The 24,814-nt window shown below is 40.0% G+C and overlaps 2 protein-coding genes across 2 annotated transcripts; one reads left to right on the top strand and one right to left on the bottom strand.

Annotated features, from left to right (window-relative positions):
• Window positions 1-1,144: 1,144 nt before the first annotated feature.
• On the top strand, window positions 1,145-3,307 carry BIRC5 (baculoviral IAP repeat containing 5). The gene is made up of 4 exons (XM_035560169.2): window positions 1,145-1,292; window positions 1,403-1,512; window positions 1,618-1,735; window positions 2,007-3,307. The coding sequence occupies exons 1-4, from the start codon at window positions 1,182-1,184 to the stop codon at window positions 2,088-2,090; spliced, it is 423 nt and encodes a 140-aa protein (XP_035416062.1). The 5' UTR covers window positions 1,145-1,181; the 3' UTR covers window positions 2,091-3,307.
• On the bottom strand, window positions 2,833-24,368 carry DZANK1 (double zinc ribbon and ankyrin repeat domains 1). Its single transcript, XM_035560177.2, has 21 exons — window positions 24,312-24,368; window positions 23,219-23,343; window positions 22,435-22,588; window positions 21,062-21,176; window positions 20,569-20,665; window positions 19,677-19,801; window positions 19,047-19,132; window positions 18,600-18,717; window positions 17,576-17,689; window positions 17,187-17,279; window positions 15,411-15,533; window positions 14,234-14,398; window positions 13,411-13,639; window positions 10,206-10,309; window positions 8,005-8,079; window positions 6,997-7,093; window positions 5,731-5,819; window positions 4,540-4,620; window positions 3,852-3,979; window positions 3,520-3,594; window positions 2,833-3,276 (listed from the first exon to the last, which is right to left on the bottom strand). Exons 2-21 carry the CDS (start codon window positions 23,325-23,327, stop codon window positions 3,111-3,113), a joined length of 2,343 nt encoding a protein of 780 aa, XP_035416070.1. The 5' UTR covers window positions 23,328-23,343; window positions 24,312-24,368; the 3' UTR covers window positions 2,833-3,110.
• Window positions 24,369-24,814: the final 446 nt, after the last annotated feature.

Raw genomic sequence — 24,814 nt, 5'->3', positions numbered from 1 at the left:
GCTGTCATTCCATCATCTTTTTTTCATTGAAATTTAGAAGACTCATGTATGGCCAAGAGAGGATGCTTCCTGCTTCTCTGAAATGAAATCCTGCGGGAGCGCTGACAGCGTTCTTCTTCAGGGAGATGAGTAAGAATGGACTCAGTAAAGGTTACAAGGGTTGGGGAGCAATATGGTTGATCTGCAGAAACAAGAAATTGCTCTGTGACCTTGCAGGTCCACCAGCATTTATGTGGAGAGGGCTTGTCTTGTGCTAATTTGCTCCGTTTCTTGGAAAATCAGCCAGTTAACTGCTGTATCTATTATATTTCACATTCCTGGGACTGACTATAGGCTTAAGTTTTGATTCCTTTGTGTTATTTTATGTGCTCTGGGAAACTGCTCCTTAGTGCTGCCTGTGAAAATCTGACATGGCTTTGACTTATTCACCACAAAATCCTTTCCTATTGATCCTAACGGCTTTGGTGAGAGAAGTGTGCAAGCGCAGCTGTCTCAAGGATCATTTTACTGATGGTCTGGGCAAAGACAAATGGCCGTGACCCAAGAAGACCTTCCTGATTTCTCTGAATGAACCAAACCGTGCACTTGGCCTCCTGCTTCCCTCCTCCTCGTGCCGCCTCCTCAGAGACCAGCGTGATGAGTTCCTTTAGCTGTGATTAGAAAGCCAGCACCCACCCCGCTTAGTGACACAAGTACTCTGTGCTTCCTTGAGCCACGCAGTGACTGTAGTGATGATTGCAGTTGCCAAACGTGACCCAATTTAGCAGAACAAACTTCACCGTTTCCTAAAATGGTAGCAAAGCCCACACCTTTCGAGGTGCTTGCGTGTGCTTTATGCTTCACAACCAGGAGGCTGTCTATTGCAGTTAGCTTTTTATTGCTTGGTGATCTACAGTGGCTGGGTGGATACTGGGATTGTTCTGCGTAGTGGTCAGTAATGTGCTAAAAGTAATGCTTTGCAGTTTCCTTTGAAAGGGAATTATCTTTCCGTAAGTGGCGTGGTGTGGTCTAAGGGGTTACTGCCGAGCCGAAACCAGCCGAGAGCCACCCCCTTCCTTCCACCAACATGGCGCCCTCCCCCCCACGGCCGTCCCCTCAGGGACAGGACTACAGCTCCCGGCAGGCCCCGCGGCCCGCAGGCTCCCGCCCTGCCCCGCTCGCCAACCGCCGCCATTTGAACCATGGCGGCGGCGGCGCTGCCCGAGGCGTGGCGGCTCTACCTCGTCCCCACCCGCGTCGCCACCTTCCGCAACTGGCCCTTCACCGAGGGCTGCGCCTGCACGCCCGACAGGGTGAGCCCGGGGGGAGCGGGGGGGCGAGGGGCGGCGGCTGGGAGCGGGAGCGGGAGCGGGAGCAGGACCGGGAGCGGGTCCCGCTGACGCCCCCCCGCCCCTGCCCGCAGATGGCGGCGGCGGGCTTCGTGCACTGCCCCAGCGAGAACGGCCCCGACGTGGCGCAGTGCTTCTTCTGCCTCAAGGAGCTGGAGGGCTGGGAGCCCGACGACGACCCGCTGTGAGTAGCGGGGCCCCTGCCCCGGCGGGGAGGGAGGGAGCGGGGAGGTGTGAGCGGTGCTGTCAGCCCCCTGGGGTGGGTTTCTTCCCGTATGTTTTTTTATAGGGAGGAGCACAAGAAGCACTCTGCGGGCTGCGCTTTTGTCGCCCTTCAGAAGGATCCAGCTAGCCTGACGCTGCAGGAGTTCCTGAAGCTGGACAAAGAGCGGATGAAGAATGCAATCGTATGTACCTGCCAGTGGTGCGATGTTTCCTGTGCCCCCTGAGGCTGGAAGTGGTTCGGTGTCATGTCTTAGGGCTGTTTACCTGGCCTCTTGCTTCCCTATTGCACTGCTGCCAAACTAGCTTGGTGTTTCCAGGCTCCCTTTGGCTCAGATGGCTTGTCCTCTGCTGGTTCTCAGGCTTTGCCTTACCAGAGACACAGCCCGCTACCTCCCTGAAACTTAACTGATGCTCAAATCAGTGGTAGGCAGTGACTTTTATTTTTATTTCCAGAAAAAAAAAATTTCTCAGAAGGTGACCGAGGTTGAAGACACAGCCAAGTCTGTGCGTCGTGAAATAGAGAACCTGGCCTCCTAGGCTGCACAAGCCTCTGTCGTCTGTCTTGTGTATGTACTGTGACACTGCCACATTCGCTGAACGACTGTTTCCTGGGACCACTTTCATAACGGCCACATCTGTGAGAAGCTTAACAACTCTGGATTCTCCTTCTCTCACTTGAGTCTGTCCAGGAAGTACCTGGGATTTGATGCACTGCATAGATAATATTCTTCTGCAGGGATTCCCCTATTCTTCCAGTTGGTTTAATTTAGGAGTGTTTAAAAACTCGTGTTTTTACTTGTTCTTATTTTCTTTTGTAAACCTAGTTGTTCCTAGTTTGGAGGGTACTGGTAGCCTTGCTGCAAAAACTTGTGTTTATTGCAAGAGCTCGCAGACACTTCCATTTCTTTTACTGAATATACCAATGCTTATGGATAACTTTTAAAATAAAAAGGGGAAGGACTTTAAAAAAGAAACTCCTTCAGGGATTTAGGATTGCATTGGCTAGTAATGTTTAGTAATACCAAATCTTAGTGTGCTTAGTATCCTTATAAGCTTCTGTTTTTAGCTGTCTGCTGCCTCATGGTGATGCGTTTATAATTAAAAGTGGAAGGCAAAACAGCAAAGTAATTTCACTTAATTCTTTGGAGGAAAAAAATCTGACCTTTAATGCAATGAGCTACACTGAATGCAGTTTTAACTTCAAAATGGAAAATAACGCCATCAAAGTACAGCTTGTAGTGTTATTGCTCAAATGTCAAACTGTCAGTATTCACCATGTCGCCTTAAACTGCTTTAATGCCTTGGAAGATAAGGTTGATCCTTCTCCTTGTGCAAGCTTGGAAAGGAAAAGAAACCTCACTGAACAGAGTACAGGTAGTGAAGAATTGTGCTCTGAACCGCTGGGAAAGAGTGGGAGAATGTTGTACAAAGCAAGCAGCTGTTACAGGGTTGATCGCATGGTTCAGCGAAGTCTGCACGCAGAACTGGACATGTGAGTTAAAGCTCTCCCAAACTCAAAGAACATCAAGCTCCATTTTGGAGAAAAGGCAGTCATGATCAAACACTGATGAGACCAATGTTCCTGGGTTTCGTAAGTTTGTCCAACATTCCCTCTCCAAGCTTACTTGCAAACAATGAAATCACTTCATTATTTCCATCTGTAACAGCCAAATCATATGCTGATTCCCCTTCTGTATTCTTCTTTTTTATGCTTGCATTACAGCTGTAAATAAAGAACAGATTGTTTTAAGCTACTTAGATTCTTTCCAAGTTACTGGAATTAGTAAAGTTGCTTCTAGGTAAACGTTGACGTCGAGTCGCTTCAGGCTTTCTGGATGCCTGTTCCTGCAAGGACAGAGCTGTGCGATAAGGGCGCTGAGGCTTGGGCAGGCTCTGGTCCTTCAGCAGTGCTGGCTAGATCCGTGCAGGTGGGCTGTGGGTGGGTGCCCAGCTGCAGGACACTTACCGTAGCAGGACTCGGACGCACTCCTTTCCCTCTAATCCAAGCAGAACTGCCTCGTGGAGAGCGGTGTTGTTGTACCTGCACGGGAGGAATCAGCAGTGTACTTACTACCTAAGGAAACCGGCCTGGTACCTAAAGAAATGGTATAGCAAATTAAGGAAAATTAATAGGAAGATAGAGAAGTAGTCACAGTGATCTCTTTCGTAGGCTTTGGGGTGTGCATTAAGTTAATGGGAAAAGGAATTGAATAGAACAGCTTTTCTAACTGAAATAACACAAGTACCTTTTTGGTAAAACTTCAAAAGACCCGAGGCAGAGAATCACCGCTCACTTACAGTCCTGACTGCTGGTCAACGTTAGCGCCGTTCTGCACAAGAACAGAGATCGCTTCTGCATGCCTGTTACGGACAGCCACTGTCAGAGCAGGTCGGTCGTCTTCGCCGGTGCAGTTTGGGTCAGCGCCCTGGGATGCGCAGGAGAGGGAAGGTAAGCTGTTACAAGCCATAAAGATTCTTCAGCTTCCACCTGGCTTTAACGTTAACGCCAATTTACGTTGGCAAATGGTCTTTGTTTTCAAGAGAAAGATATTCAGATTGTGGTATTGATTCCTCATGTTTCTTCTGAAAATGGTTGTCTGCTAGCTCAAAACCAGAACATGTGTGCGTAGCAAGGGCAGTCAAACTAGATTAGTGCAGTCAAGGTGCTCTTACTGCACAGCCAAAACATAGAGGTTGTGCGTTGTTTTGCTATACAAAGGACTTTACCCTAAACTACAGCATTCATATATTTTTCTTTCTACGTGGCCTTGCCAAACCCTGAGGAGAATGCTCTACACACCTGCAAGACAGAAACTGGGACAATATGATTGTAAAGTAGGTTTTTCTCATTTAAAATGCTCTTTCAACCTGAAGATTGCTGTACTGCTTGGGTGTTGCCCCCTAAGCATGAAGTTGAAGTCACGTGCCAAGCTGATGTTAATTACAGTAAATGGTCAAAGAGTTGTAAGGTGAAACAGTAACTTACTTTGCTGAGCAACTGTTCTATCAAAGTGATTCTTCCTTTCCCATGGGGACCCAGTTCGTCCAGCAGTTGTCTGGACTCTGGCTGTGGAAACACAGAAAACAGCCACTAAGATTTCATGCGGGGAAAATACAAGTGGGCTCTCTGCATCCGAGTAAAGGAAATGCACACAACGGCATGAATGCAGCTGAGGGAACAATGCCATATAGCAGAGCTTCAGTATTACCCATGACCCTTCTGTGGGAATTTCAGAATCCGAGCAAATGTTGGATAACCGAGGCTAATATCTCAAGTCCTGAATCTGCAAATTATTACCTTTACATTGATACACCTATGTCTGAGGCTTCCAGAACTAGTGGAAGTATTTTATTTAGAAAATGAACATACTTGCCTTGCAGAAGTTAGTTAACCAAATCTTTAAATTTTTTTTTTCTTCCCATCCTTCCACCTCCTTCCCTTCCTCTTTCAAAAACCTAATAGCTTGGCAAAGCATTTTTATCTCTGGACTCGTATCACAAAGCTCTATGTCTTCCACCCATTGAGTTAGCGAAGTGATCCAAACCTAGGTAACTGCACATTTCGCTTTTCAAATATTCTATGCCATTACTGGCAATATGTTTATTCGGCAGTACTTCCAGGATGTTTGGTCTCTAGGGGAAGTAAAGCTTGCTTCTTGCATTAAGGTATCCCTTAGTTGTGCTGACATCTCAGCTTGATGAAAAAAGAGAGCTGACCTAAATAAAAGCTTGCTGTATAGGTTTCGTTCAGTCAGGCTGCGTGAACGGCAGCTGTGACGCAGCCAAGGTTATGTCCTGTGGAGTCAGAGCCAGGTGTAAGGGAAGATGGCAATGCCTCCTTCTGGCGTTGCTTCTTAGAAAAACTTGTAACAAAATCAGTCTGCAACAGCTTAGACCTGATGCTGTTTCATTAAAACAGAATGGATCAAAAAATGAGCAGAGCAATCTAATTAAGCTTGTGGTAGGAACAAAGCTCGTCGATTTCCACTTTTGTAATAAATGTCAGCCATCAGTTTTTCAGGTTTTATATTAAGTTGGACTTCTGTCTGTTCCCCCCCGCCTTCCCTTGTTAGTGTTAAAAGCTTTCTATTTTTATCCTTGGATGCCCTCCTTCATATTAGTGCTGCTCTATATATAGTATTGTTTTTTTTTTTCTGTACCAGCAGAAGATATGTACAGGGAGCTTATCTTCTTTTTCTGTAAGCATTCTTGACTTTGTTCTCTTTATTTTGCCTCTTGAATGTGAAAGATCGTGATCTTCTTTGCCTACCAGAAAGGGAAACAAGCAAACAATTCAAAGCAAAGTCAGTATCCTAACAAGAACTCGGGGGAAAAAATCTGGAAATAATTTATCCAAAAAAATATTTTATTTTGTGCTGAAATGAAGGCAATATTTATCAGTTTTCTACAAGAGAAAGTGATGAAATATTTGTTGCAGATCAGACTGGTTTTAACAAAAGGTTTGCGCTCAAGCAGACTTAAAAACTTGCTATTTTGAAGTGAAGATTCAACGAAATGTAGAGTTCTGGGGGTTTGAGTCTTTTAACCAGCTGCAGCTATTCAACAGGCTTGACTTGGATTCATGAATTGTTTTGGCCAAAAAACTTACATTTTTTTCAATGCTGCTTAGTTCCCAGATATTTAAGAACAAGACTAGAGGACCTTGAATAAATATGCATGTCCGTTATTTGTAAGACACGCAATCTACCGCTGTTCAGGAGGGCTGATAAATTATGAAGCATGTGGGGACCCTTTGAGTTGGTGCTACCGGAGCCTGGAATCACAGCCACGTCACTGGCAGTCTGGAAAACCAGCTCCTACTGCCATTTGCAATGTCTCACATTGGAAGCAGAAAGTGGCCTTAACATGTACGTGAACTATGTCAACTGATACTCTGGGCATTTCTGCTTTCTAATGCTGAATTTACAAATAATTTATTTAATGAAAACCAAAATCCCATATGAGTTGCCTTAGAGGCTGAGCAGCTACTGACATCAATGGGAAATGCATGTTAAGCATCTCTGAAAACTAGAATTGATGTATTTCAGCATTTCTTGCCTTGACGAAAAGTACCAACGCTGAAGTCCCTGCAGTAGCTCAAATGTAGAGATGATATTGGTATTTATGGCTTCTATTGGAAAAGAATATGCTAGGCATATTTATCGCTAGTTTATCGCTAGAATAAAAACACTGCAGTGAGCAGTGGCTGCAGTTTATTGACCTCTCCAGCTGTCCTCTGGAGATGAATCACACCCATAAGCTTTTGACAGTCTGTACATTGCTGAAATCGCAACTCAACCGAAGTTTGAGGCTTAAAGATCAACTTAGGAAGGTGCAGAATGTGCCAATTTATTAATGTGCCTGTCCCAGTCTGTAAGCACTAGTTCCCCGTTCTTGACTACTATATTTGCTATATCATAAAGGCACAAATAAAGAATCTCACCAAAACTAGGCTGACTGCCATCCAGATCATCTCCATCTTCTGTTACACTATTTAGGTAATGATTATTGAACTTTGCTGGTTTACTGGTATGAATATCCTGTAGAATCATCAAAATGCAGGAAGTTGATCAGATTATCATGCAATGCTGTTATAAACTCAGTAGCACAAAACAATAAAACATTATATAGGCTTTCAATCAGTCTCAGATTAGCATAAAACATGATTATCTGTAATTGAACTCTATTTTGACACAACATAATGTACTGTTTTCTCCTAAACTACGTGTTAGTTTGTTTTGATTTTTTAGGAACTGATACAACCTCACTTACTGAAAAAAGATTCTTATCCAAGTGACAGTGCCTCTGCCAGCTGAGAAATCTGATGAATTCCTCACTTGTGAAATGATGCGATATGCCTTTTCAGGCACCATTTGGCAAGGTAAGCTTTTTAAGATTCTACAGAAGAAATACAGTCTGAATTTTGGATCTTTGAAATGGCAGATTTTCATCTCTGAAAAGCTGGAAATGAATACGTGGGTGTTTTTTGGAACGTGGTGATTCCAGAGGTAGGGATTTTAAGTGTTTGAATACCGTTAACAGGAGATTTGGTAAATATTATCTCCAAACTATTAAAAATTACTAAGCTTGTGTCTTAAGAGCACAATATGTGGACTGAAGAAAAGGAGGTTCTAAGATCAGGAGCTAAGGGGTGCTAGAATGACTAAACATCAATAGAAAGAAGAATGTCAATATTACTAGAAAACTAATGAAACGTAAGATGATAGCAACATAACCATGAAGTCTGGCTTAATCAGATAAAGATACCTGTTCAACCAGCTCCAAAAGAAAACAAAAAAGATTCCTTTCTCTGAAGTGATGAGTTAACACCTTGTGAACAAAAGAATTTCTTGTTTAGACCTGAATTTAAAATATATCAGTGTTACCCTGACTGCTCTAGCAACAGCTTTAGACCAGCTGCCTAACAACCGGCCTCATCCCCCAAACTGACCTTGTTACTAGCAAGAGTGTAATTTAACGTAATAGTGACTTGATAGTCGTTCTCACAGATGGCAGCAGAAGTAATCTGTAGGGAAGGAGCAACCGAGCAACTGTTAGTGTCCCTTAGAAAAAGGAGGCAGAAATAGTTTTAGGAATAAGTCACACCGATGGGTTGATGATGTTTATTATGGAGCCAATGCACAAAATCACACACGACCAGTGACCTTTGCCCGTTTCTGAAACGGCACCTATACTTTAACTGAGGAAGGGACAGGTGGTGTTTTGAGTAGCTGGGAATATCAGAATGACAGAATTGCTGAATGAACATAAAAGATGCGGTAATGCTATGTTTCATTGAAGTGCGGTCATTTTTCCACCCAAATTTTGCAGTTGCAGTGTGGTCCTTAAGATTCCCCATGCCAGAAGAAGTGGCTGCTGCTTTAGTTGTACCAGCCTGTGGAGGTACAAGCTACAGTAAAACAGAGGCAACTTTCTATATCATTAAAAGCGTAGTGCTGACAAGAGTGCTATTGAAGTTATATATAAATAAATGCACAGGGGATTAAAAAGAATTGAAATGAAGCAGACAATGTTATATTGCAGCAGGTTGGGAATTTTGAGATAAGGCCGATTAGATTTCTAATCTGTATGATAACTGATAAGAAGGCATTGAACCCAGATAGTTGGCATCTACTTTGAATCGCTTCTGTTACTTTTGTGGGCAGTGATTTCAAGACAATAGAATGACAAAAGGCCAGAAAAGCAGCAGGAGTAGCCTGTTTTAGGCAATTCAGGCATATCCTTCTGAATCCTCTAGCAAAGGAGTTGCAGTGGACCTATACCTCGTGCTACACCACCTATACCAAGCAGATACCTTTTATGTTTATACTTGCATTACAGTTTCTGAACACACTGGCGTACCAAATAGGTCTCAGATGTAATTCAGATGCAAAATATCTGCTGTTAAGCCTCCCAAAAAATTAATCTGGCCAAATACCAATTACATTTGTCATCCTTAGTATTCATTAGCTTTTCTATAGTTGTTTCTATGTGCTACAAGAACTTTTTTTGATTGATGTGCCGTATCTCTCAGGTCAGGATAAATGTAGTGAGTTTAAACTGTAACGGGAGATTCAGGTCAGTCACCAGGAAAGAGCTTCCCAGTATCTATGCTAGTTTAAGGAATTGCCAACCCTACTTCTGCCTGCATCCTACTTTCAGATTTTTTTTTTTTTTACTAGCGCTGATGCACCTTTTTTTTTCTTTCTTTCTTTCTTTCATTTTTTTCCAACTATTTTTAGCCTGGTTCGTTGATTCCAGTAGACAGGCCATTGGCACAAGCAGTTGTGCTGGCATCACCTAGGAAGCAGCGACGGGGGGGAAGCAACTCCTTAATCCAGCAGGGCTGCCAAAGAAAGCAATACAGTACTGCAGCTGAACTGCAAAGGATAATTGAGCACAGAAATGGACTGCCTGGGGCAATTGTGAAATCTCCATTGTTGGTGAATTTTAAAAGCTTCAAGACAAACATCTGTCAGGAACAGTTTAGGCAGAGTTGATCCTCCCTCAGGACAGGGACCGAATAATCTCTCAGTCATTCCAGCCCTGTCTTCTAGGACTCTTTAGGCAGGGTCTCCAATTTCCACCTTTGGTTGCTATCACCCTTTTAATCATTTTAATGCAGGTTGGTGCACTGAAGACCACATCTCCAGTATGGAAAGAATACGTTCTTCCTCTACTGCTACAGTTTACACTAGAAGTAGGCTATATAACCAAAGAGAATTGCTGCTATCTGCTGGTGTAATCTAGCTCTAAGTGGGGGCAAGCATATCATCTAAATCCAATTTCTAGCAGGGTTTATTTAACTGACCAACTACACAGATGTCAGTTGGCTCTTCTTTTTCTTGATTGCCTGCTGCTCAGCTGCTTTTACAGAATCCTGCAAGAGCTTTCTGGCTTCTATCACTTCTCTTACAGCTGTGAGGTGAGAGAAGAAAAGAAACTGCCATATTAACAAGAAAGCAGAAAAAAATCTCCAGTGAAAGACTAAGCAAAAGATGGAACAACAAAAACAAACAAAAATCCCCACATACAAACAGGTTTAGGTCTAAAGAAAACAGAGCTATGTATTTTTCCAGTGTTTATCTAGCAGCCAGAATATTCTTTTCCTGACACTTCACAGGAAGATATTACTCACAAGGCCCTTCCTACCTTTCCCATTCGAGGTTCTCCAATCAGTGCTCTGAATTCAAGGTTGTTCTGGGCGTAGCTTCTAAGGTGAGCACAGACATGATCCAGCTGCTTTCTCCAGTAACCTGATCAGAGAGAGTTAAGCAGGAGAAAAAATCCCTGAGATTGTGGTTAACATTTCTTCTACTCATCTGATTAATGATTTAAAAAATAGCAGATTTTCACTCAGACAAAAAAAAAAAAGGATTTTTTTTTCAGAAAATTTAACTGATCAGGAAATGAGAAGTTACACTCTGAGAAAGGTGGAATACTGTCTCATACATAGGTTATAATTCATTTCTAGAGCAGCTCTGTTCACAACAAAATCATGTCTCAGAGTTATCCTTTGGAATCAAAACTGGCCATGTGTAAAGGAGAAACTATTCCACGTTTAAGAAAAAATAATAGTTCAATAGTACAACTACATGACTGAACTGATTTTTAGTTGATTTAAGGTCCTTGACAGGTAACAAACTAAATCTGAAAACTGCAAACGTAGTAACTGAACCTATATAGCATTCTAGTCTGTGTAATTTATTTTCCAATTGTATGCATTTCAATTATATATGGGAGAGCATGTTGAAAGATTCAGCATTCCTGCTCTTTTGCCTGTCAGAATCTCTGGGAAAGAGTTAACATGCTGTTTTGTTGGTACAGGGCATGAAACTTGTGGCTGAACTCTCCTGGATTCAAAACTCAGCTTAAGCCATTCAGAGTTTTTGCATCTATCATCCAAGTACTTTCACAGCAACTTTCTGTTTTCGTTAGAGAAAGAATGAAAAGGTCTTGGTGTCATTCTTAAGTGATTGTTATCAGGATAATTTTATTTTTGAGCACACTTACGGAAAGTACAGTGTATGATTTATTTTGTTGTAAATAAATTGTGTAGGCAGGGTAACCTCGTTTAACTTACACAGTGAAGTTGCTCTGACCTTATCTGTCCCCTCACAGTAAGTGAAGCTCATAACAGTGAAAAGAAGCCAAGTCAGAAGGGCTGCTCTCTGACATTTACAAGAGAAAACACAAGTTTACAGGGACTTTTGTGCTCGGAGGACTCCTTCCAAGACAGAGCTGGTAGAAATTATGACAAACTAAAACCACAAGTCTTATTTGTTAGGCAGCTTAAGGGAACATAAAAAAGAAGGATGGTTGACCCACAGAGCAACATAAATTGTAAAAACAAGTTGAATACAAGTTGAAAATACTAATTAAAAATCTAAGCTAGGGTACTACCTTGTGAGTGATCCCTCCAGGGATGTCAGTATTATTTGCAATAAACTGGTTGACAACTAGCTTAAGTCCTCAGCTTTCATTTAAAAAAAAAAAAATCCAGATGGCCAGGAACATATTCTTGCATTTTTGACTTTTTATTACATCTAAAAGGCTTTTGGGCAGCATTGATAGAATACTTGAATTCATGCTGTTGTTTACACCTCGATCATACTGATTTACAGATTGTTAGAGTGGAAAAGGGGAGGTTTCTTTGTAAAGTTTACCTGGTAAATGACTTGGCTCCTGTTCAAAACAGAATGAAAGTACAGCAAAAAAAAAAGTAAGATAAAATATAGTACATATCAGAGAATTAGTATTTTGGTACTGCTGTTATTTCACCCTGTCCTAACAGTTTATTTTTAATCCTCACAAAAGAAAAGAAGGTAAGTTAATGGCTGATATGGTCAAGGACAACAACAACAAATCGCTTATTAAATCACTTGCATTTAATAACTTTAATATCAAATGTCTGATACTATTTGAATTCAAGAAAACGGATGTATCTGGCCTATATAAACAAGATTTCTTTGTGTGATAGCATACGGTCTTGTTGATATATGTAGTGTCAAGCCCTTTAGACAGCTTAGCATCAAGGAAATAGAGCAGCAGGAAAGACTTGACTGTAACAGACATTTATTGATTTATAGAATGAAATATGTTCCCCAGGCCTTGGCAGTGTCTGAAGGAGAATGCGTTACACAGTGCACCTTCAACAAAGTTGATGTTTCTAACTGGATAAAAATTAACAAGTCTGACGTAGTACAAAAGCAGTTCAGAATTTCTTCCCAACCTTTCCTAGTAAAAGGAGTTCTCTCACAAGTCAAGAGTCGTACTTCTGACAGAGACATATGAATGTTTAGTGTTACTATTTTTTTCTCAGTACTATTATGGGCCAGTCGTTTATTATCTCTGAATAGATTAAGCTCCCTCACACATTGAGTCGAGTCAAATGTTTTATTTCCTACAGTCATGTCTCCAAGAGAACATGCCACATTTCAGAGCAAGGGAGTAGGAAAAAATATTTCCCTAGTAATAATTTAAAAACCAAAAGTGCATCACGTTCATATTTATATACAGAGTCAAAACAGGAAATTCTAACATTCATTAGCACCCAAGAGATAAATAACTCTGATAACGGCCTGAGGGGTTGACAACAGTCAAGTGATTCCACAAAGAACTCCTGCTGACCAAACCAGCAACCGCAAAACAAAGGAGTGTGCAGTAGTGATACAGTAGTCCCCACGTGGACAGTCTCTGCAGTGAGACAGATACCTTAGGGGGCTGGAAAAAGGGGACTGCAAGAGCTCTCAAGATTTCTACCAACCCTTATTTCTTGTAATGCCGTTAAGAATCCCTTTCCCTGTTTTAAGTTTGTGTTGCTTCCAAGACACTTATATCATTTATTTCACAACAGCATTCCAAACAGATTTTTCACATAGACATGCCTCATCGTATTTTTTAAGTGCTACAACCCCCAGCACATCCGAGTTTTGTTTAATAATACTCCCAGCAGGCTCTATCGCAGTACTAACTGAACTTGACTTTTGGCATGGAATAGGGGTTGTTTAGTGGTTTCCAATTCAAATATAGGACACACATGCCCATGATCTTGTAGGATCTGAAAAATATCAAGCTACTAGCAAACTAGTAAGAGTGTACAGGACTCATTAGCCACAATTCTGATGGTTGTTGACAGTCTTTCTTTTAAGCTATTATTGGAAATCTGTGATTTCTAAGGCACTGCATTTCCAAGTGACTGGTTGGAAGACAGATCTGTAAAGCAGTAAGTCAGTGACCTGCTGATGGCACATTCCATAGACTACAATCTTACAAAGAAAAACAAAGTCATATTTCACAGCTTTGTTTTGAGTAAGAATTTTCTTTTATGGTTACATAAAATCAAACTCTTCCTAACCTTTTCCAGGACTGATGGCTGTCAGGAGAGGCTTACGATCACTCATTTTTTCCAGCTTTTCTTTGTGTAAAATCAGCTCAAGTTCCTTCTTTTCCAACAGTTTGCTAGATGGGTAAAAAAGTCCAATGGTTTGGGTTCCTTTATCTTCTGTTTCTTTTAGATCTACTCTAGATTTGGACAAGGAAATAGGAAGAGACTGCCAGGCAACTTGAGCTTGAAGTGGTTTAGTCTGTGCAAGGGTGTGGAGGGGAAGAAAAAGTGTAAGTACATTAATTAGATATTATTAAATGGCTTACAAACAAAAATAAACTGAAATGGTATAAGAGTTGTTAAGAATGACAAAGCTAGAAGGGAGAATCATTAACAATTATTGATTATAATTACCAGTCAGTAACAATGATGTGATTTATCACAAATATTCAAGAAAGCAAAACTCTTCATGACTGTCAGAAGAATCAGGCCACTTAGCTGTCCTTGCTAAGTGTTATGGTCTCTTCTTAAAACAGTTTTCAATGCATTACCTTGTATTAGTAGGACACAGTAATTCATGAGTAGTAAGATAAAAATACTTAAAGAATGAAGGCTTTTGAAAGCTGCTAGTTTCTCATTTTGATTTTTAGAATAAGGCCTTTAAAGCCTTTAGCTAAGGCTACATTTTTGCAGAAAATGGCTCTCAGAATAAACATATGCTCGGTTTTGCCCTCAGAATTCTCACAGAGCACATCTCAAAAAAGAAGTTAAGTTGCGTTGATCTATACTAGTAGTGGACTGGCCTATCTTTTAGCTGTGTTCGAGCCTAGCTTTGTAATACTGTGTGTCTTACCTCAGAAAACCGCAGCGAGTCCCCAGCATCCAAGAGAACTCCATTCTGAGAGCTCACCCTTGATGGGGGCTCTATGTAAACACCACAGAATGCACAGAACCGAGCATATGGACGGTTGTTTGTACCACACTTGAAACAAGTAAAGTAGCACGGAGGAGGGTCGGGCTGGAAAGTTTAATGAAACACTTGTCACTACAGAAACATACGATGCACAGTTCAGGAGAGATAAAAGCAATGACACAAATTAAAAGGAAGCAAAATAACACATTAGAATAGTAATATTAACTAGGGTACCAGACTGTTAACGCTGCCAGATGCAAGACAGTGAATCTTTAGCGATCTCAGCACCATGTTAAGGAGGCAAACATTTTTTCAGACAGATTTACTATTTTGGTATATTATTTTCTAACATATACTTTCAAAAATATTTATGTTCTTTGTCAAAACCCTGTCATTACTAGTGTGGTGCTCTAATACCAAATATTGACTGAAACCCTTCCAGTTTACCCTTTTGACCTTTCCTGGAACAGTACAGTAGCAATGGTTATGCATGCATATAGGGGAGTGCTTAAAATTTTATGTAGACTCGGCTCACGTTAAAAAAAATGTTATTCTCCACTAGTGTGATCTTAACTTGAAACACCATACAAACAAAATACGTGCCCAAAGAAAATGTTCCCATTGGTTCAAAACTCTACAGAGCATCAGCTGACAAAATACTTGTCCTTACTGGAAGACAAGTTAATGAGGCCTCCAGCCAAAAGAATCACATGCATCATCTCATCTCTGGTAATTCCCTGTACAGATGATCATGGCCTAGGGTAGTTGTGGGAAAACTTGAATTAGGTTAGCCTATGCTTTAGCCTTTGATGGATACGCTACTTTGGCAGAGTACACAGCTATTGCATCTCAACCGATGCAATGAGGTGATGCTCATTGGCCCCACAGCAATTTATTTACATCTCTAAACCCCTAAGTCATTGACTGAAGTAGGGTCAGGATGTTTTTATAAGCGTTTAATGTTTCTCTATATTATCCTATGTGCTTTAAGCAAGTATTTTGATAATAATAAGCTATGTACTAACTGACAAGAGTTTTGCAAAGAGAAGATTGAAATTGTTTCAGCTCATAGATGAGTTAAACCAGATTTGTCGACACAAACACTGACAGCATGTACCTTGGCTCCACACCAGTCACAGAAACGAGCATTACATTGGTTAACACGATTGCATTTTGAGCAAGAAACTGTCTTTCCCTGCTGGCTGGTATAAGCTGGGGGGCTATCTCCTCGAAGCACGTGCTAATAAAACAAAACAAACGTTAGGCAGAAACCACTTCTTATAAAGAAAAGTTCAGTAGCTAAATAAGGCAAAATAGGAAATCAAACAACTTTGATAAAATAATGTGCAGTCTAAAATAATTATTTCAATGTAGAATAAGCAACAGATTGATTTTCATCTAACTTGCAACATTACAAAAGCACAGTAAAATGTGGTATTAATTTGTTTGTTTGTTTGTTTTAGTAGGAATAAGTGCAAAAAAAATATTTCCTTATCAGTTGTGTCCTTTTATATTGAGTACTTTATTAATATGGCCCCATGTGTAAGTACACTTCAAATAAACAGGGAGGTTGCTCTGCTGATAAACTTATATTTTCAAATCCAAAACACAACTGCTATTTTTCTTATTACCTTTTAAAGTCTTTGTTGTGGTATGGTGGGAGGAGCGTGTTCAGAAAACAAGTTTTTTTCCCAGTTTGATATTTGCTACATAAATATTTTTGTACCCCTTTAACCTCATACAAGTTATATATTACCTAGTTTTCCCACTACAATTAACTTATATGGGTATACAAAAGAAAATAGAAGCTGAAACTTCCAGAGGTTGAATATAGATCCTAGCTAGGACAAACAAGTCTTAAAATGTTTTGTTAGGTATTGCCTCAGAAGTCTAACAGGGATCTAACAAGTGTAAACATGTTGTTAATCTAAATTACTTTATAACCATTAATAGTACTTAATGGTTACTAATAGTAATTAATAGTAATCAGTTTCATTACTAATGATCAATTATTCAGGATTTATTATTTGCCATCACTAATTACTAATTAATCACTGTAACTAGTAGCGTTTGTGATTGCTATTAATAGTAATTCAGTGAGCAGTTAAATTTCTCTCTAAGCTTCTACAGAGCTCACCATTAAAGTCATATGTCTAACTTTATGTGGTTACATGTTAATATCTGCATTCAGTGAAGCAGTTACATACGTGATCATCTTAGGTAAATAAGTACAGATTTCTGCTGAAATCCACTTTGAAATGACACTTCAGTGGCTGAAATGTATCCTAAGTGAAATCTTAAGCTTTTTATATAAGACTTCTCTCTTCAGCAAGGAACCCAATAAGTAAGCTAAACTGGGAGTTGAAAGGGACAGCAATTTTAGGGGGAACGTTTATTGTGTTTCTCCCGTCAGTGCAGAATCACTGACAAATACAAGCACAGTAGCTGTACGTGCATAGGGGCAGCAGCAAACTGAGTTAACAAAAATAAGGTAAAAGATTATTTTGTTTTCATAAAATAATTGATATGAATGAGAATGATCTTCTGGATGTATCTACTCAAGTTCTCTATTGCAATTAACGATTTGGATACCAGCAAGACTCCCAAGGAGTCAAGACGACCTGTTTTTTAAGTGCATCCTTAGCTTTGACAATGGTATTTACAATCCTGACTTCCACAGGAGAAATTTGGAGGTATCGCGTATATTTATAATGTTTAGCTTAATATTTGTGATGGCACATTGGTGAGAGTACTGGTCTAGAATATGGCATGTGGGAAGGATTCTCTGCTTTTGTAATATAGGCACAAAGGGATATTAATTCAGTTTTCAAAAGAAAATAATTTTATGTTTTGACTTGAATAACCCAACTGCAATTGATGCAAGAAGCCTTACCATCTGTGCTTCAGGCAGTTTGCTTTCACAGGTCACACAATATTTATGATGAAGAGGATTTCCTGTGCCGCATGCCTGACAAATTACTTTGCCCTTTTAAATAGAAAAAGAATACATTTCACAAGGTATTTCAAAACTGTTAGCAACAATAATAAGAAGAGGACTTGATCACAGAAAGTGCTGTGGTTACTCGGCTCTGCAAATAGAAGAGATCCTTCAAGTCTGTGCTGTGGAGTTGGGTTTTAGTTAAGCCATATAGCCTAGTCATCACAAATTTGCGTATCTTGGTGCCAGTTTTGTTTAAGCTATGGTACAGGTCACTTGGGAGATCCATTATCAATAATTCCAGACCTTTTTATATATTAGTGTCAGATCACTTAGTCAATTACCTTCAAGCAGATGTTGGTTTGGGGCTGCAGCTGTGGAGCTATTGGTGACTCACATACAATGCAGGTGGGTGTATTCATTGGCACAAGATGTCTGCATTCAAGACATGGTGCCATCTGAAAGAAAAGACACATTATACCTTATTAAGGGCCATGATGAGATCATTATGGCTATCGTGAGGTTTTCAGTATTTTGCTTATTAGAGTCCACATCAGCAGCAGTCACCGTAAACACAGCAATTGACAGCAAAATAATGTTGATATAAAGGTCAAAGGCTATTGAGAAATCACAAAGACAACCAGAATGAGAATGTTTTAGTGATGACTATTATGTGTGCCGGAAAGGTGTTAAATTACTTTTCAGTAGATTTAAATGCTACCATAATATGTGTGTAGGTAGTTCAGATCCTTCTAACTATGAACTTCATCTAAAGAGGTGCTGGATATTTTCAGTCATCACTTGAGACTACAGCATTGTCCCAGACAAGACATCTTTTTGAGGATACAGAAAAAAAAAATCACATTTGACTTGTTAGATAGGGTTACTATTTCATGAGAAGAGATTATGGAAGACAGTTATAGACATCACTGTGCTCTTGCATATGCACACATACCACTGTTAAAATCTTCAGGCAAACTAGATGGATCTTCTACAGCTATGACACAAGCACAAGTTACTAACTAACTTCACTAGTCAGCACTGGAATAAGATGCACATGCAGATCCTGAAGATGTAGTGGTTGTTGCTGCAGGATGAAGAGGAAGCTGAATTTGGTGATGTTTCCCAACACAAGTGAATAAAACACAATTTACCTTTTTAATGTTAGCCTTATTAAAATATATGGCACTTGAAGCAATCCATGGTTAATTTTGCCCATCATTTAAGAATTACTTTGGGCCCACTGCTGAAGTTACAAAACAAAACAATCAGAACTAAATGAAGCTGTGACTAAATAATGAATATGTAATTTGCTGAGGAAGGTTGGTCCTATAAAGAGGATTTGTTGTGTTATGATTTTTTGCTGACCTGTGCTCCTTCAGGGGGCGGGAAGTGACGTACTGGCACAGGTGGGATAGGAGATCCACATTCCTGGCAGAAGTGAGCCAAGGGATCAGACAGGCGAGGTGCAGAACAGTGTGCACATCTGAGAATAAGAGCAAACTAGCTAAGCTTGTTTTGGTATTTTTTCTAATTTGAAAAGACAGCTTTTCCTCTGATCGTACAAGTGTTAGGAATTTTTAAAAGGGTGGTAAGAAAGTTGATAACATTAAACACTGATATGTAAATAAAATTATATATAAGAGAAAGAATTTTCAAAGCACTAAACTAGATCACATTCTGCTGCTATAAGCCAGTATCTGCTTTGCCTTTCCTAATTTTTAATAGAGCCTCACGGTATTATCAGCTTGGTTGCTAGTAGCAATTGCTTTGTTACTTTCAAGGACAAAGATGTTAAAAGCAGAAGTCACTTACCTGAGGAAATTTGTCTCCCTCTGGATTCTTGCCACCTGTGTGCTTGCTAAGCTTTTTCGGCTAGTCACCACAGAAGAACTAGCAAACTGAAAAAAAGGTAATTCTTTAGCATTAATTAGCTAGTGTTTGCAAAATGCATATAAGATACACATAAATGCATCTAACAGATTCAGCTAAAGGCATGTTATTTGAGATAAAGTGCACTGAAATGCAGTGTATTCAAGAGTATTTACTACATCTTGATTCCCCCATTAGCTGTATTAAGGACCCACATCATCTTCTTAAAAAAAATAAATTATTTACTTCCAAGAGAGCGTTACTGTACCTTAAGTTTTAGATATTGCTAATTGCAGATTCAGTAACATATTAGAAGAGGATTAGTAGGAACGCAGGCACCGGTAATTTGCCTTGCCTGGTTTTGTCTTTATTGATAACTGTGTACTGCTTTGGGCATCCCTATTCCAGTGTGTTATTACCTATAAATTTAAACTAGTACCATATAGTACAGCCAAAAGTATTAGCTTATGAGAGATTATATGAAAACGATCACAAAATTTCAACTCTTTACATTTTTTAGAGCTCAGTTCTTTTGACAGACTTTTATGTTCTTCTTCAAACCCCGCTGCTTGCCTGTAATGACTCTGTTGGTAGTGCTGAGACGGATTCCTCTCTGTATCCTGTTGTTTCTAAATGGCAGGTCAGGAGCTGTGGTCCTTGCAGGGACTTGTGGTACGTCTTTTTTTCTGTTTCCAAGTCTAAAATTACAAACCTGTTATTCCACTGTCATTCACTTCATGCAGTTAAGATATATGTTAACATGAACGTTATATACTCTCAAGTTTTACATTCCAATAGACAAGCATATTTCTAGCCATTCAAAAATTATTTTCATATCCATATTTTGGGTTAAAACAAACTCCATGGAATTGCAGGAAGTTAAACTAGAAGAAACCTCATTCCTCTCTAAAAGAGTTTACTTTTATATTTTTCTCAGTTTAGGTTATTCTTCCTTCCTGCACTCTCAAAAAATCCATCTTATAAGAGTAAATTAATGTGTAAATATTAATGTGATTCCCTACTCTTAAACAGTCCCATTCCCGTGACCACAGGATAAAAGCCTTTATCTATACAGGAAATCTGGGTCAAGCTTTCATTTCTGCTTTGTGTATTTATTTTGGAATCTTACTGCAGGCAACACTCAAATATCAGTAAAAAACTCTGTAAAGGATTTGCAATTCAATCAATTTAACAGCATTTTCTGGCACAAATGGGGGCCTTGTTACGTTGCTCAAACTGAACAACCTTTTTTTAAAAAAAATTTTTAAGAGGCAATTTGATATGTGTAAAGGCAATTTTTGTTCTCAGTGCTGAGAACTGGAAATTGGAATTCCCAAAAGATGTTCAGTCTTCTGAGACGGTTTTGAAATTACTTGTATTTTAATAATGATATAAGATGAAAACCTTACCCTGTCTACTTTCGCTAAGAGAGAAGTATATTTCAGCTTTATGAAGTAAACCACACCTTGAAAATCTTGGGGTGCTTCACTCCAGGCAGGCTTGATTTCCACATTCATTCCATTTTTCTTTGACTTTGTAGTAAACAATCCATCTTCCCTCTCCTAAAAAGTAATTCCAATTGAATTCCAAACAATGTATACATATATATTTGCTCTAATCCTTTCTTTCTATAGGTGTTTGTTAGGATTTTAAAGGTATAGGTACCTTTTTAAACGTTAAGGTTCTTATTTTCAGTGCAAGACTTTAAAAAGCTTAAATTATAAATGCTTTATAAAAATATTTGGCCTGAATTGGTCAGGAAAGACCAGTGAAAAAAAGAAAAAAATATATGTTGCCTTGAACTTTTAGTATTACAAAAAGGACTGAGGCAGCAAAGATGGACAAACAGGGAAAATTAAGTATATAAAAAGTATAGGTAATCAAGATTTAATCTTTAAGTAATCTCATACATACAACTCTTTATATTCAGAGAGGGGGTTACAATTGTTAAAACTTGCCTGTGTGGTGACATCTTTTAGGAAATTCTTGTCATTGTCTTCAATAGAGAAGATGTTCGGTTGCTTGTACTCTACTAGAAACACCTTTGTTACAACAGTGCTCTCCCTGCAGTCCCTGAAAATCAATGTTCACAAAGCTATATACATGTCATGAAGCTACGTGCAGCAAAAAGTAAATCATTGGTGAACACGGTTCATTTTCTTTTAAGTTAAAAGTGAGCAAACCAAGTTATCAATAAAATGTACGAATATTTTAATCCCTCAACATCTTTTACCTGTAAAACTCCTGATACTACTGTGTCTGCTTTCTGAGGTAATTACTGTTTGCCAGAATTGCAGAAAATAGAGGACCTCCAGACTTTTCTTACATTCATAATACCATATTCACATTCCCAGCCAAGCACCAGGTATCACACTATTCATTTGATGTAACAACTGTATTTCTCAAGCATTTATTAAATTACAGCAGTAATGTTAAAAGGCCTGTAAATGTCCAAACCATTCATTTAGGATTTATTGTCATTCTAGAGCATCTATTTAACCTACCTGAAAAAGTCTTAATGAAAACATACTGGAAACAAGTGCTAATCCAGATAGTGATACAAGAAAATATATACAGGCCTAGATTTTGCATGTCCCTGCGCAAGGAATATAACGTTGTAATATTCCAGTGCAGATACAAGCAAAGGCTACCTGCAGGTGCTAATAGAGGAGAACAGCAAGCGCAGATCCCCAGCTGGACTGGGTGTTTCTGCTCCCTTTGAAAAACAGGATGAAAATACAACAGAGAATGCACGTATTCCCTGTCTCCAAGCATGAAGTTAAGAGAAAGTCAACGTCTGTGTAGCAAAATCCATTTCTCTGGAATGCTGCATTTTTACTTTACTCTTGTGCATGCAACATTTTTCTTGAGCTGTGGGGTCTGCCATTCTATGCTCCTTCCAGAGCAACTATGCAAACTCCTGGGAAGACCAGCTTTTATAAATCTGTTGAATCACTGGATGACTGCTGATGCCAGAAAATACCACACTAGTCCCTCTGGCATTTTTGATCACGTTGAGAGATGAACTCTGAGTACAGTGCATTTTATTAGTCTCTCACCCACAGCCTCTACAGATCATTGGCCTACGTCCATGTCACAGAATATAAACATCCTAGAGATAATCCATCCCCATAAGCACTTAATGAATAAAAAGTGTTATGAGAAAGTGAAGACAATGCACCCGTAAAGATCACTTAGATTGCAAACTGGTTGGGGAAAGAGCTGTCTCTCATTTTCCAAATACAGGGTACTTTGAACAACATGTCTCTAAGCCACTGCTGGCATATCAGTCCCCTGACAAAATAAAAGTAAAAGAAACCAGGATACTTACTTTGTAACTGCAAGTGCCTTGACCATGATTTTCCCAACTGGTAATATGATAGGACTTTTATACTTAAAAGTGTTGTGCTCTCCATAGCCAGGTTTCTTATTGGGTTCTGGCTTACTTCCATCTAATGTGTAATAAATGGAGACCTCAGGTGTATCTGAAAGACATAGAGAAAGTAATCAGCCAAACTGTGTGAGAGCTGTTAAAAAAACAAACGCTACTCCTCTGGAAATTCTCTCTGCTGTGCTTGATTTTTCTCACATAAACAGAATAAAGCAGTTGCATAAATGACTGAAAGTTCATGACCAAAATTGTTTCTCCCATGAAAAATTGGTTACTAAATGAATACAATTTCAATTGTAAGCAATATTTCTCTTCTTAAAGTAGCTGTACAATGGGAAACATTGGGAAACATGGCAAAAACTCATCCGTTCTAAAACCAAAAAAATATATTTTTTCCTACGATGAAATGTGGAATTGTAAGGAAGTCCTTTAGGGTGAGCCTAGCACAGGATACTTTCAAGCGCTATTTTTGCAGTCACAGCAAAAAGCAACAGCTTAAAGAGCTTGATCTTGAAAGCAATTAAGACCGCTAACATAGAGGAGTAACCCCCATGTCAATAACATTGTTTGAATTAATCGAATCAAGTGCAAGTATATTTGGTGTATCGAAACACAGTTAATTTTATAAGTTACTCAAGGAAGTGGATATTCATAAATATATGATAAAGTTTCAAATGGTCACATAAGAAAATGTTTTATATAGAGTTAAAGCTATTATTCATACCTGATTTTATTTCTACGAGAGTATTTGTATCGATTTCATGTTTAGCCTTCCCTGGAAGAGGGATTCGAAGTGGTATGACCTGAGGAACTGAGACAGAGCCCGCTGTCATTTTTCTCACCAGTGATCTTTAAAACAGAAAAACAAAAAGGCAGACAATATTTTTTCTTGACAGAAGAATGCATTAAGAAATATGGTCTTTTAATGTAATTCCTCATCTTCATTTGTTTATTTTAGGAGAGAGAACACTGGATACTTTAAACTGCTCACTCATTAATATTTATGTGCTTTTCACATTGAAAAATAATAAGATCCTAACGATCATCACACTTTTGACATTTTCTCCTATTACAGAACTGTGAACAAAGCTTGAGACGAGCTCTGTTCTTTATTTCACTTCAGCTTTCCTTGCTCAAGTCTGACTTCTGAGTATTCAAGTGAAACAACTTTAGCATCATACATCAGTGATACATGCTAAGAGAGACCAGTGAGGTATCTTGACTCTAATCATTAAAGATATGGTGTCATTTTCTCTGCAGGAAGAGCAAGCTACTTGTTTTGCTGTGGCCGCCTGAATGGATGTCAAGGCAATGCAAGAAGATGTCCTGAAGCGGGCTAGGGAGAGACAGCTATTCCTTAAGCTTATCTCATTTATGGTATGCATTAAAAATATACCGATAAAGCACATGCCAAACATTATTTACCATAATTGACATATTATGTCATCATGTCACAAAATTCAAGAGTGAATTTGGATACAGTAACATGTTACAATCCAAAAAGACGTTCAGCAGATCTTAGGAATTGATATTCAGGGCCAGAAAATGCATGTACACTAGAAGGATTTGTTTTTTTAACTAACCTTTCAATCCTCCAGAAACATCTCCCACCCTACCCATTAACGCAGTCAGGATTCTGCACGGAGGGTGTCTGTCAGCCCATGCTCTGACTGGGGTAAGGCACCACGCTGCCTGTAGCTGCCCATCTCCGGGCTGGGTTGCACATAAGGAACACGGACAGTTCTCAGCCAAAGCTCTTTTGTGCTGCATGCACAGTGTGGCAAAGTCACGTAAGGGCGTGCAGATCAGACCTTTACCTGACACCAGGGGCTGTGACCAGTTCTCCTCAAGGCTCTGACAGCTCTTGGCACATCTAGGGCAGAAGCACAGGGTCCCCAGTCAGCCTGGTGGGAGCCCACCAGAGGGACAGAACAGGTCCTGCTGGCAGCCCCCCTGTGACAGGAGACAGCCTCAGCCCCGCCAGGCCCCGTGCCCCTTCCTCACACCGCACAACCCCGCTCCATCCTGTTGATGCAGGATGGAGCCCCACTCGATCCCCTCACACGATCCTGCCACCCTGCTTGGTCCCGGAGCAGAGGCCTGTCACCCCCGCAGCACCCAGACACACAGCCCCTGCTCACCCCGACCAACCTCTGCTGCAAAGCCCCTGCATGCCCCCCCGATCCCTGCCCATCCCAGTCGATCCCTGCTATGGATCCCCTGCCCACCCCCTCTTGATCCCCACCCACCCCACTCGATCCCAGCCCTCCTCCGTCAATCCCAATCCCAGAGCCTCTGTCCATCCCCACTGGATCCCTGC

This window comes from Cygnus atratus, chromosome 3 (assembly GCF_013377495.2).
Source record: "Cygnus atratus isolate AKBS03 ecotype Queensland, Australia chromosome 3, CAtr_DNAZoo_HiC_assembly, whole genome shotgun sequence".
In the NCBI taxonomy this organism is placed as follows: domain Eukaryota; kingdom Metazoa; phylum Chordata; class Aves; order Anseriformes; family Anatidae; genus Cygnus; species Cygnus atratus.
Note: the sequence above shows the minus strand (reverse complement) of the source record. Positions and strands in the feature narration are given on the sequence as shown.